We start from the raw sequence: 12,898 nt of genomic DNA, 5'->3' as shown, positions 1-12,898 counted from the left end.
TTTAGCTGAGCTTTCTGGTGTAAATAGGAAAACAAAACCTCTCCAGACTAAAAGTTCTGTGTGAAACGGAAAGTAAACAAACAAGGAAGCAAATAAATCCTCTCACTTCTTCAGCCCCCCCCCCATCTCGACTCCCACATCTAGCTGGGCCTGGTGGGTCAAGCATTTGGGAAATAGAGACCGGAGGAGCCCGATTTCTAGAACAGCCTGCTCAAGTTCTAGGCCAAGTTCAACTGCTGCGGCTGTGTAGCTCCAGGGGTGGAGTGATAATTTAATAGGAATAAGGGCCTAGGTAGATTTCCAGAACAAAAAGAAAAACAAACCCACGGTTTCCTGTCCCTTTAAAAATGGCGGTCCTGCACAGTAGAATGGTTTCATTGGCTGCACAAGTCTTGGGGGCGGGGTTAGGGGCGGGACAGGTGGTGGCTTTAGTGGTTCCACCTCCTACGGAAAGTCGGAGGCAGCAAGATGGCGGCCGCTGAGGAAGGTTGCGATGTTGGGGTCGAAGCGGACCGGGAACTGGAGGAGCTTCTGGAAAGTAAGAGCCCATGATGGGAAAGGCCAGAGCGGTCGGGGACGAGGACCCATTAGGGGTTAAATGAGCTTGAGATTTCGGGGAGGAGCGGGAGAATCTCTCCAGGGGTTGGCGGGTGAGGTGGTCTGACTTCGACCCCGGCCCTCCTCATTAGCAGGAGCTAGGTGTCACCTTGGCCACCGACCAGCCCAGACCGCAAATCTCCCTGCGGAGGAGAAAACTAACTGTAATGAGATGTTTCACGGCCCAACCCCTCCCCAAACTTTCTTGCTGGTTTTGAGGCAGGATCTCACCCTGTACGTCGCACTGCCTGGCCTTGAACTCCCGAGCCTCCCTGCCTCTGGGAGTGCTGCGCAGGGCAGGAGCCACCAGGACCGGCTTTAGTAAATTACTGAAGTCTCCTCTCCTGTAAGCAGCAGCACTGACAGAATAACCTTTAACTCCAAGAGTCCTTATGTCCATGATCGTATCAAAGTATCTTTCCTAAATCCTTTTACCTCACAGTCTTTCCTAAGATTTTACCAGGCCCTTAGTTCTTTCGTGTCAGCAGTTCAAGGAAACCACCCCTAAAGTTATTCTTGGCTTGAGAGACTGTCTCATGTAGACGAAGCTAGCCCTCAGACTCAAGGATGGTTTTGAACTTGTGATTTTCTGACCCACTACCAAAAGGGCACCACCATGCCTAACATCCTTTTTCATCCCTTGGAGAAACTGAGAGTAAGCCAGCCCTGGGGGGAGAACACTTCATCTTCCTGAAATGATGGTGGATGTTTCTCGCTTGCTTGCTCTTGCCCTCCACTCTGGTTTCCTGCTCAGAATGAGGCCAGTGCCCTTTCACTGGGTCCTGGCAAGCTTTTCAGGGCAGAGGTGAACCTTTTATCTGTTGCTCAGTCACAGCGAGGTAGGCCGTAGGCCGGCATAAAATGAGCAGATCTGGGGAGGCGTGCCAAGTGACTGGATTGGCCAAGGGTTACTGCACATCAGGCCAAGGGAACCTGTAGGCGCTTGCCGAGGGAGAACTAAATTGGAACAGAATTTAAGAATTTGCTGCCCTCCTATAGAATGTGTGGAGTTTGTGGTAGTAGTAGGGCCCGTACAATGCTGAGTGGGCTATCCTGTGCTTTCTTATGAGAGGTTCTTGCCTTTCAGGCCTCAGAGTGAGTCCAAAGAAATAAGTCTCTCTCCCCACTATTCATGTTAGATAACTGGGTGGGACTTTTAGGGAATTTTATTGTATGCATATAGAGATTTCTCTTCATGGCGTATTTAACCCTTCCCTCCTAGTTCTGAGATGAACACGGGTTCTATGTAAAAGTTTTTTGTTTGTTTTCCCAATTGGTCACAGTAAGTTAGGTGATTCCCAAGGGTGGTAGGAAACCTGTTGATCCGTGGACCAGGCAGGGGAGACGCCAAGATAAGAGAGTGAATTCAGGAAAGCTGGCATTTTATATGATTGTTTTCCTGAGAATTGGCACGGAAAACACAGCTGTCTAGCCTTACCCATCCCCAACATACCCATCATGTCTCTTGTTTCCAAAGGTGCTCTTGATGATTTCGATAAAGCCAAACCCTCCCCAGCACCCCCTCCTACCACCTCGGCCCCTGATGCATCAGGGCCCCAGAAGAGATCGCCAGGAGACACGGCCAAAGTATAAGTTCCACCCCCTTATGGGAGGGGGGTGTGGGCATGGAGCTCAGACCTGGGGTGGGACAGTTCCCTGTGGTCCAGAAGGGGGTTGGGAGGATACCTTTGCCTCACACTGCTGAGTGTTCCTCCACGCCTCAGTTCTTGTGAAACAAGGACCTGGGGTTATATTGAGGGATAGCAAGGAAGTAGCTTGAGAAAAGAGCAGTGTTTTTTTTTTGTTTTTTTTTTGTTGTTGTTGTTGGTTTTTTTTTGGTTTTTCGAGACAGGGTTTCTCTGTGGTTTTGGAGCCTGTCCTGGAACTAGCTCTTGTAGACCAGGCTGGTCTCGAACTCACAGAGATCCGCCTGCCTTTGCCTCCCAAGTGCTGGGATTAAAGGCGTGCGCCACCACCGCCCGGCTAGAAAAGAGCAGTTTTAAGTGGTTGGATTTGTATGCTACCTCATACTGTTCCTTCAGTGGCCAGCTTCTTTGCCTGAGGCCCCCTAAGAAGAGACATGTAGAATGTTCAGTAGAGGTGTTTGTCGGGGAGGTGTTTTGTTTTCCAAAACCGCAACCTGAGCTCCTATAGGAGGCTAGACTCAGGGTGGTGCTGCAAGAGGTGAATTTTGTCCATTTCTTCCCTGCAGGATGCACTCTTCGCCTCCCAAGAGAAATTTTTCCAGGAACTGTTTGACAGTGAGCTGGCTTCCCAAGCAACTGCAGAGTTTGAGAAGGCAATGAAGGAGCTGGCAGAAGAAGAGCCCCACCTGGTGGAACAGTTCCAAAAGCTCTCAGAGGCAGCTGGGAGAGTGGGTGAGGAAACCCCAAACAAAAAATACTGGACAGACCACTTTATTGCTGAGAATACCAGGATTGTGAAATTACTGACAGTCATAATGTCACAGCCATGGAGTGTGGGACAAGGCAGGAGAAAGAGGTGTGGGCATCTTGCTTACTGAAAGAAATGGTTAAGATATTTTGGAAAGTAATAATAAAAAAAAGATTATTTCAGCCAGGTATAATAGTGTATTCCTTTAACCATTGAGAGGCAGAGGCAGGTGGATCTCTGAGTTCCAGGCCAGCCTCATCTACCTAGTAAGTTCCAGAACAGCTAGAACTACATAATGAGACCTTGTCTCAAAAGTACATAAATGGGGGCTGGAGAGATGGCTCAGTGGTTAAGAGCATTGCCTGCTCTTCCAAAGGTCCTGAGTTCAATTCCCAGCAACCACATGGTGGCTCACAACCATCTGGAATGAGGTCTGGTGCCCTCTTCTGGCCTGCAGACATACACACAGACAGAACATTGTATACATAATAAATAAATAAATATTTAAAAAAAAAAAGTACATAAATACATAAGATTATTCCAAACCAACCGTTTTAAAGGCCAGGGTTGCGAGTGTTACTGTGGAGAGCTGTTAACACATTATATAGATTTATGGCATAACCATGAAGGTGACCAAAGACTAGTTAAGATTTTGAAGTGGTAGTAGTTTGACAATAAATGTTTTCTGTCTAGACTAGTAAGTAGGTCAGTCTGGACAAGTTGGCAGTTAACATCCTAGGTAATCCTGGTTCTTTTCGTCTCTCCTAGGCAGTGATGCAAACTCTCAACAAGAATTTACTTCTTGCCTAAAGGAGACATTAAGTGGGCTAGCCAAAAATGCCACTGACCTTCAGGTACTTCCACTCCCAGGTGCTCCTGGGCAGTCTCACAAAGAGACGCTCTAGGGGATCTCCCCGACTCTGACCCTGCCTTAATTGTTGTTACAGGCACATCTAGATAGTTTTTTCCACCCAAATGAAAGTACAGTGTAAACTGTTCACCTCTCCTTGGTCTTGTCTAGAACTCAGGCATGTCTGAAGAGGAGCTCACCAAAGCCATGGAAGGACTGGGCATGGATGAAGGGGATGGGGAGGGGAACATCTTCCCCATCATGCAGAGTATCATGCAGAACCTGCTCTCTAAGGATGTGCTGTACCCGTCCCTGAAGGAGATCACGGAAAAGGTTTGTGAATTTCCACTTCTGCCTCTTCTTCTGTTTTCATTATCTCAACTTGTGGGCTACTTTGCTCAGACTGTGCATAATAAAAGTGTAATTTGAGTATACAAGTACTTTTTTCAAACTTTGTTGGAGGTAGAAGAAGTTATTGAGAATAAAGGTACATAGGTGATCTATCTGATTGTTCGTCCATGCTGGGGCAAATTCTTCGGCTTTAGTTTTCTGTAAATTAGTTCAAGACTGTGAGTCTAACCGGTCCGCTCCTTCTTGTATCTCTAACTTTATTAGTTTGTGCTGGTACTGTGAACAGTTTGAGAGTAGTTGAAGTGATGGTCCCTCTTAAAAAGCTTATCATTTCACTAGAGAAATGAGGTAGAGAAATAGAAGCTCTGTAGCATTACAGGACAGCATGTGCCTGAGTGGGAAGTGGGTAACATAGCCTAAGTCCAACTCGAAGAGTATTTTTTACATTCTTTTAAAAATACTTACTTTTAATTAGGGGTTTGTGTGTGGGTGTGCACACATGTGCGTACATGAGTTCAGGTGCCTATGGAGGCCACAGGCATCAGATCACCCTCCAACTAGAGTTACAGCTGGCAGTGAGCAACCTAACATGAGTGCTGGCTATTGAACTTGAATTGGGGTCCTTTGCAAGAGCAGTATGTTTTCTTAACCACTGAGCCATCTTCCCAGCCCCGGTTTTTGTATTTTTAAGTTTAAAAACAACAGGACTGGAGAGAGATTCAACAGTTAAGAGCACTGACTTCCACCAGGTGATGGTGGTGCACACCTTTAATCCCAGTACTCAGAAGGCAGAGGCAGACAGATCTCAGTGAATTTGAGGCTAGTCTGGTCTACAAAGTGAGTTCCAGGACAGCCAGGACTGTTAACACAAAGAAACCCTGTCTCGAAAAACCAAATCCCTTCCCCGCCACCCAAAAAAAAAAAAGATCACTGACTGCTCTTCCAGTGGACCTAGGTTCAATTTCCAGAACCCACATGGCAGCTCAGAATGGACTGTGGCTCCAGTTCCAGGGGGTTTGATGTCCTCTTCCAGTTTCCGAGAGCACCAGACACATGGTGCACAGCCATACAAGCAGGCAGAACATTCATATAAAAAACAAACAAATAGGGGGCTGGAGAGATGGCTCAGTGGTTAAGAGCATTGCCTGCTCTTCCAAAGGTCCTGAGTTCAATTCCCGGCAACCACATGGTGGCTCACAACCATCTGTAATGAGATCTGGTGCCCTCTTCTGGCCTGCAGGCATACACACAGACAGAATATTGCATACATAATAAATAAATAAATAAATAAATAAATAAATAAATAAATAAAAAACCAAACAAACAAATAGAATTTAAGCCTGCTGGTGATGGTGCATGCCTAATCCCAGCACTCGGAAGGCAGAGGCAGGCGGATCTGTGTGAGTTCGGGACCAATCTGGTCTATAAGAGCTAGTTTCCAGGACAGAGAAACCCTGCCAGCAGAGGGGGGCTTGTTTCTGTGTGTTCGTGTGGTTTTATTTGTTGTTTGTTTGTTTGCTTTTCGAGACATGGTTTCTCTGTGTGACAGCCCTGGCTGTTCTAGAACTCACTCTGGCCTCTAACTTGCAGAGATATGCCTGCCTCTGCCTCCCAAATGCTGGGATTAAAGGCGTATGCCACCCTTGCCCCCCACCAAAACCCCAGCTAGCTGGGGCTTGTTAAAGAGTACTCGCTGGTCTTGCAGAGGTCCCAGTTTGGCTCCCAGCACTAACATGGTAGCTCATAACCATCTGTAACTGTAGTTCTAGGTGATCTGACACCCCTTTCTCTGACCTTCAAGTGCGGCATGTATACACATGGTACAGATACATACAGGTAATATACTACTAATACATAAAAAGTAAAAATAAATCTAAAAAACAACAGAGAACAATGTTCAACAGAGACCACATGTGACCCATGTTCTAGCTAGCTGCAACTGTCAAGTTTACATAGCCCAGAGTCATTTGAGGGGGTCTAGTTGGGGGATTGCCCAGATTAGATTGGACTATGACCATGTGTATGAGGAATTGCCTTGATTGATGGTTGGTGTGGAAGGGCATAGCTCACTGTGGGTGGTACCGTCTCTAGGCAGATGGTACCTAGACTATATGAGAAAGCTAAAAAATCAAAGAAGAAAGTAAGCCAGTAGGCAGTATTCCTCCATGGTCTCTGCTTGAGTTCCTGCCTTCAGTGATGGACTGTTACCTGGAAGTATCAGATGAAATAAAATAAACCCTTTCCTCCCCAAATTGTTTTTGTTGTTTTGTCACAGGAATGAAACTAGAACAATCATCAGAGCCTAAATAAAATGATTACTATCTTGCTTTTCACAGACAGAGTTTACTAATCTGCAGTTACCATAAATACTAGTATATCCAGGTGGAGTCACCGTACTTTGTCTTTTCCACAGTGAACTTGCTTACTTAGCCTTCTTTCCTTTTTGTCCTCTTCTCTTCACATTCTAAGCCCCTTCTCTCCTTGTTCACTTAATTCTTTTCCACCCATTCCCTCTCTTTCCTTAGTATCCGGAATGGTTGCAGAGTCACCAGGAATCTATTCCTCCAGAGCAGTTTGAAAAGTATCAGGAGCAGCACAGGGTCATGGGCAAAATATGTGAGCAGTTTGAGGCAGAGACACCCACGGAGAGCGAGGCTACTCACAGGGCTCGTTTTGAGACGGTGCTAGATCTTATGCAGCAGGTAAGACCTTTCACTGCCATCCTGGTGCTGTCCACTTTGGTGTTGAATGGAAGAGATGTCTGGAAAGGGTGCTATACAACTAAACCTGTGTGCAGGGAGCATAAAAAATCTATATACCATGGTCAGAAGAAATCAGATCATGACGGGTGGTGGCGGCACATGCCTTCAATCCCAGCACTTGGGAGGCAGAGGCAGGTGGATCTCTGTGAGTTCGAGGCCAGCTTGGTCTACTAGTTCTAGGACAGCCAGGGCTGTTACACAGAGAAACCCTGTCTCAAAAAAAAAAAGAAATCCAGATCACAAATCAGATTCCTTTTGTTACTTTTTTGTGTTTTTTTCCCCTGTGATATTTATTTATTATCTCATATTTTTATTTTCTAGTTACAGGACTTAGGCCATCCTCCAAAAGAGCTGGCTGGGGAGATGGTGAGTATGCCTTTCACAATTTAACCCAGTTTGCAGACTCCAGTAACACCCAGTTAATCTACATAAGGTGATAACTGTGGCTGCTAGGGATGGGCCTTCAGAAGCTCTGACCTGAAATATGAGTGGTTTTCTCAGTTGCTTCATCTCTTCTCCAGCCTCCTGGCCTCAACTTTGACCTGGATACCCTCAATCTATCGGGCCCACCAGGTGCCAATGGCGAACAGTGTCTGGTCATGTGAAACACAGCTCGCTTTCTTCCTTGAGTCCCAGCCATGGGGAACATCTGGAGTCAGCAGAACCATTGGGAACTGAGGCAGAAGTGTTGTCTCTGGGAGCTGGCTGCCCCACACTACATCCCATTCAAGACTGTGCCATACCAGCTGAGGGTCTGTTCTGTAGGCATTTCTGTGAGCCTTACTCCATCATGAGTTCTGTTGTTAGAAATAGGCCAATTAATTGCCTATTAATTTTCGGGGCATCTCCTTCCCGGTCCTAGAAATATTGTTATATATGGCTGTACTCATGTTCCCCTTTATTCCCAGGGACTTCGTGCCTTGTTTCTACTTCCTGTCTTGGATCTGGGGAACAGGAGCTGAGTCCTAAGACTTTGTGTTTCTATTAGGCGGAGCCTCTGGGATGGGGAGAAATGTAGCCTGCCCAGGGGCTGTAGGTTTGGCAGCACATCTCCTTGCCTTCATTTTGAACTCTCTGAAGGGAAAGGACTTTTGCACTTACCTGTGGTCAGGATGGAAGTGAAGCCCTAGGTTTTTTCTGTCCCTAGGTGCTGTGCCCTTAGTTCCCCTTTCCTCCTGAGAACTCAAGTTGCTACCCTGGTTCTTTATACAGCACTCTGATTTGGGTGAACCGAGCTCTTGACCTTCCTTTGCTGACTGGCTGTCCTCTTACCTCCTCTCTTTAGATTTTTATTTATTCCAGCCCCTCTGAACCAATGTTGTGATTAATGAAGGCCAATCTTGTTTCCTTTCATCTAGTACCTGTACCATTCTCACTAGACCCTTCCCTTCCCTGGCCAACACATAATTGTAGTGTCAGATCTGGTAAATGAATGGCCCTTCTACCCAGATACATTCTGGTTTACTTGATGATATCAGATTCCCTAGACTCCTTGGTTCAGGAAGGTGTTTGGGAAAGGGATGTAGCCTGAGTCTCTTTTCCTGCGAGCCCCAGGGGACAGTATCTAATAAACATTCTGAGTGCATGTGTCGGTTGTTTGTCCTAATCGATAGTTCTGTATAATAGTATAATACGTGCTAGGCTGTACCATGACCCTGCCCTCCAGCTCACACTGCCCTTCCTTTGGTAAAAGGATACTGTCTTCATCTTCTTGGTAGTTCAGTCTTAACTTCTTACATTATAGTTGATGTTAATGATATATTGTTAACATGTTTTCTAAATTACCTAGCGTTAAGTGACCTCAGTAAGTCTAAGGACCATGGTTGCCATATATTTTATGGATATTCCTTTTAGCCCACCTAGCTGTCCTGGTTCACTTGGAAAATAACTTTTAAAATATATGTTTTTATTAATTCTTTGGGAATTTTATACATGTATGAAATGTATTTTGATCATATCCACTCCCGTGGAAAATAACTTTTGCAAGAACAAATTCACATTTATCATTTGAGTTACTTTGACACATCCTCCCTGACCCCTGGGTTAAAGTCACTCTTAAAGATCCCACATCCCACACATTCTGTGGGAGGAAACATGCTTGCAAATAGCCTGTGAGAACTAATCAGCGTTTAAATATTTAAACTGTCCTCAAAGTTCACAAGAGCTTCTCTTCCAAAATTCTGTGTGTTCGGGTAACAAAATTCTGAATGGATAGATGGATTCATGAAACAATCAAATTTTTACAAGGTGTATGATAATATCTTTTTCCTATGACCCTAGGACATGCTTTCATGTCCCAAAGACTAGAACTAGGCTGTTGGGAAGCTTGGGGAGTTTGTAGAAAATGGCCCACATTAAAAAAAAAAAAAATTAAAACATCTGACATAAAAACCTCTTAAGGTTTATTGTTAATCTGTTTGTGTGTATGTGTGTTGGGCCTCTGATCCCCTGCACTGGAGTTAGGAGTAGTTGCGAGCCACCAGATGTGGGTGCTGGGAACTGAACTCCCGCTTTCTAAAAGAGCAAATAGCTCTTAACCACTGTCCCACATTAAGTAGACATGGCAGGTAAGACAAAAACGTACAAAAAGGATTCAGGAAGTGGACATGCAGTGTTTGCTGTTGAACTGAAAAATTCACTGTGTTCCTTTGGAAAGCAAATGCAGCACTTACCTTTTAAAGCAAAATGGAAGCTTTTCTACAGGGAAACAGCCTGAGTGGAGATTGCTAATAGAGCCCAGGTGATCTATGAACAGGACAGATAGACAACCAAGAAATAGAAATAAGACCTTCAAATTCGAGGTCAAAGAAGAATGGTTCCCAGCAACCACATGGTGGCAAACAACCATCTATAAGCCCTCTTCTGGCATGCAAGCATACGTGCAGATAGAACACTGTATGTATAATAAATAAATAAAAATTAAAAAAAAATAAGGCAGAGGTCGGGTGGTGGTGGCGTGGGCCTTTAATTCCAGCACTTGGTAGAGGCAGGTAGATCTCTGGGAGTTCAAGGCCAGCCAAAGCTACAGAAAGCCTGTCTCGAAAAACAAACAAACAAAAATAATCAAGTCAGAGCCAGGCAGTGGTGGCACATGCCTCTAATCCCAGCATTCAGGAGGCAGAGTCAGGCAGATGTGAAGTGGAATTCCCCTCTGTATGCTGTGAATATGTTTTATTACCGTTGGTTAATAAAGAAGCTGCTTTGGGTCTATGGCAGGGCAGGATATAGCCAGGCAGGAAATCTGAACAGAGATATATAGAGAGTAGGGAGAGTCAGGGAGATGCCCCAGAACCTTACTGGTAAACCATGACCCTCATGGTAAAATACAGATTAATAGAAATGGGTTAATTAAGATGTAAGAGTAAGAAGCCTAATGTATTGGCCAAGCAGTGTTTTAAATAATATAGTTTCTGTGTTATTATTTGTGTTCAGGTGGTTGGGAAATGAACGAGCAGTCACTGCCTACACAGATCTTTGAGTTGGAGGCCAGCCTAGTCTACAGAGAGTTCTAAGACAGCCAGGGCTAAACAGAAACCCTGTCTCAAAAACACAGAAAACATGAAGGCAGTCAGGCAGGCAAATAATACTTTGAGCTGAAAGGTGCTTCCTATTGGGGGAGGGCCTTTCCCTTTCAGTCCTTCACAGAAATGTCCTCACAGACCTGCCCATGTGTCCCTTGACTGATTCCACATCCAATAAATGAACATCAAGATAAAGCCATCAGTGTCATCGGGAGGTAACTCAGTGGTTAAGAGTACTTGTTGGTCTTTCAGAAGACTTCAGTTTGGGTCCCAGTGTCCACATAGTGGCTTACAGCTGTCTGTAAATCCAATTTCAGGGCATCTGATGCCCTTTTCTGACTTACGTGGGCATTGCATGTATGCGGTCTACTCACACACAGGCATGACACTCAGCACACACAAAAATCACATCACACACAGATTACAGGTCTTTGTAGGCATTCATGTCCGTAGATTCAAAGCACCACAGCAGTGTTTCTTCAAACTTTCCTCATTTAGGAAACTATGGGATACATAAGTGGGATGCCAGACCAAATCTGCCTTACAGTGGATCTACAGATTCTATCTTCTGATAATTTCCGCAATATCCAAATGTGTGTCTCTGTATGACCTGCCAGTGAAGATGCCCAGCATTTGGCAGAAAGACCAAGTAGAAACTCCTGCGACTGCATCCTCACCTCTGTCAGGATAAAAATAATGTTTTATTGTGAAGGAAATGGCAAGATGGCAAGGATTAGTTCACCCTTAAAGGGTTCATTAGATCCTCATTTACTTTAATCTTTCTGGCTTTTTTTTTTTTTTTTGATTTTTCAAGACAGGGTTTCTCCGTGGTTTTTGGTTCCTGTCCTGGAACTAGCTCTTGTAGACCAGGCTGGCCTCGAACTCACAGAGATCCACCTGCCTCTGCTTCCCAAGTGCTGGGATTAAAGGCGTGCGCCACCACCGCCCGGCTTTTTTTTTTAAATATTTGTTTGTTTGTTTATTTATTTATTGTTTTTTTTCTAGGCAGGGTTTCTCTGTAGCTTTGGAGCCTATCCTGGAGCTAGCTCTTGTAGACCAGGCTGGTCTCGAACTCACGGAGATCCACCTGCCTCTGCCTCCCGAGTGCTGGGATTAAAGGTGTGCGCCACCACCGCCCGGCTTTATTTTTTAAATATTTGTTTGTTTATTTATTATGTATACAATATTCTGTCTGCGTGTATGTCTATAGGCCAGAAGAGGGCACCAGACCTCATTACAGATGGTTGTGAGCCACCTTGTGGTTGCTGGGAATTGAACTCAGGACCTTTGGAAGAGCAGGCAATGCTCTTAACCACTGAGCTATCTCTCCAGCCCATCTTTCTGGCTTTTGCAGAAACTGACTGGTGGATTACAGTGGATAGCTTGCAAGCTAACCAAGTAGTGGTCCTCAAAGCAGGTTATGTGACAATTATAAAGGGGTCAGCAGATTACAGCCTATAAGTCAAATGTGGTCAGTTTCCCAACAAAAAACTATTTCGTGTGTGTGTGTGTGTGTTTGTGTTTGTGTGTGTGTTTGATGGGGTGAAGCCATGAACATGTGGAAGTTAGAGGACAACTTTGTGGAATCAGTTCTCTCCTTCCACCTTTATTAGCCAGTGTCTACCCACTGATGTAAGCCATTACATGCCAGTTGCTTTCCGGGTTTTGTAAAGGTTTATTGACGTTCTTGATCATTTATGTACTGTCTTTTAATGCTTTTGTGCTACCTTGGCCATGTAGAGTAGTGACAGATAGTATGGCTTGCAAAGCCTAAAATACTTAGTAACTGAAGTTCATAAACCCCCAGTTGGGAATGTATGCTCTCTCAGTTCCCATCAGAAAGTATCAGAAGTAGTTTGTATTTGTAAGGGACCAGTAACAGTCATTCACAGTCTTAAGCCTTGGACATGTCCATTCTCACTCTTTTTTTTCTTGTGCTTTGGGGGTCTTTTGAGTGGGGAGAGGGATATAAAGTGGGTAAGCAGGTGGAGAGGATCTGGGAGGAGTTGGGGGAAGGGAAAACATGATCAAAGTATATTTTTAAAATGTTAAAAAATACCTTGGGGTTAGTGAAATACCATCGCTTTCCAAAAACAGATCCTGAGAATTCCGATATAATCAATGGAGTTTTCACTTACTGTATTCATGATATGATGGCATTATTGGGAGGTGGTAAAAGGTGGGAGTGGATGGGGCTCTCGCTGGAGGAAGTAGGTCACTACCTGCCCTTGAGGCTATAGTCCTGGTTGGCTTTTTCCTATATTATCCCATTTCTCTGTTTCCTGTCTGCCAAGGACAAGAACAATCTTCACCCCATCTCCTGCTGTAATGTTCTGCCCAAGCACATGGAGCCAGGCAACCATGGGCTGAATCTTCTGAAATCATAAGCCAAAATAAATAATTTCTTCCTTTGAAAAACTCTA

The 12,898-nt window shown here is 44.9% G+C and overlaps 1 protein-coding gene across 2 annotated transcripts; it reads left to right on the top strand.

Moving 5' to 3' along the window:
* The first annotated feature begins 447 nt into the window (after window positions 1–447).
* On the top strand, window positions 448–8,539 carry Pex19 (peroxisomal biogenesis factor 19). Of its 2 annotated transcripts, XM_041643548.1 has the most exons (8): window positions 448–538; window positions 2,075–2,184; window positions 2,810–2,975; window positions 3,760–3,845; window positions 4,013–4,174; window positions 6,718–6,894; window positions 7,276–7,320; window positions 7,476–8,539. In XM_041643548.1, exons 1-8 carry the CDS (start codon window positions 469–471, stop codon window positions 7,557–7,559), a joined length of 900 nt encoding a protein of 299 aa, XP_041499482.1. In that variant the 5' UTR covers window positions 448–468; the 3' UTR covers window positions 7,560–8,539. The 2 variants fall into 2 exon arrangements, with proteins under 2 accessions (XP_041499482.1, XP_041499483.1); XM_041643549.1 differs by lacking the exon at window positions 2,075–2,184 and having other exon boundaries at window positions 461–538.
* The last annotated feature ends 4,359 nt before the right edge of the window (window positions 8,540–12,898 follow it).

This window comes from Microtus oregoni, unplaced genomic scaffold (assembly GCF_018167655.1).
Source record: "Microtus oregoni isolate MIOR12 unplaced genomic scaffold, Mior012 000086F_ref0000336, whole genome shotgun sequence".
Taxonomy (NCBI): Eukaryota; Metazoa; Chordata; class Mammalia; order Rodentia; family Cricetidae; genus Microtus; species Microtus oregoni.
Note: the sequence above shows the minus strand (reverse complement) of the source record. Positions and strands in the feature narration are given on the sequence as shown.

Excerpts from the sequence above, each read along its gene's own strand:
- Pex19 (XM_041643548.1), top strand. The coding sequence starts at position 469 with ATGGCGGCCGCTGAGGAAGGTTGCGATGTTGGGGTCGAAGCGGACCGG. Across the intron at positions 2,976-3,759 it reads AGAGGCAGCTGGGAGAGTGG|GCAGTGATGCAAACTCTCAA; the intron begins GTGAGGAAACCC and ends CGTCTCTCCTAG. Across the intron at positions 4,175-6,717 it reads TGAAGGAGATCACGGAAAAG|TATCCGGAATGGTTGCAGAG; the intron begins GTTTGTGAATTT and ends CTCTTTCCTTAG.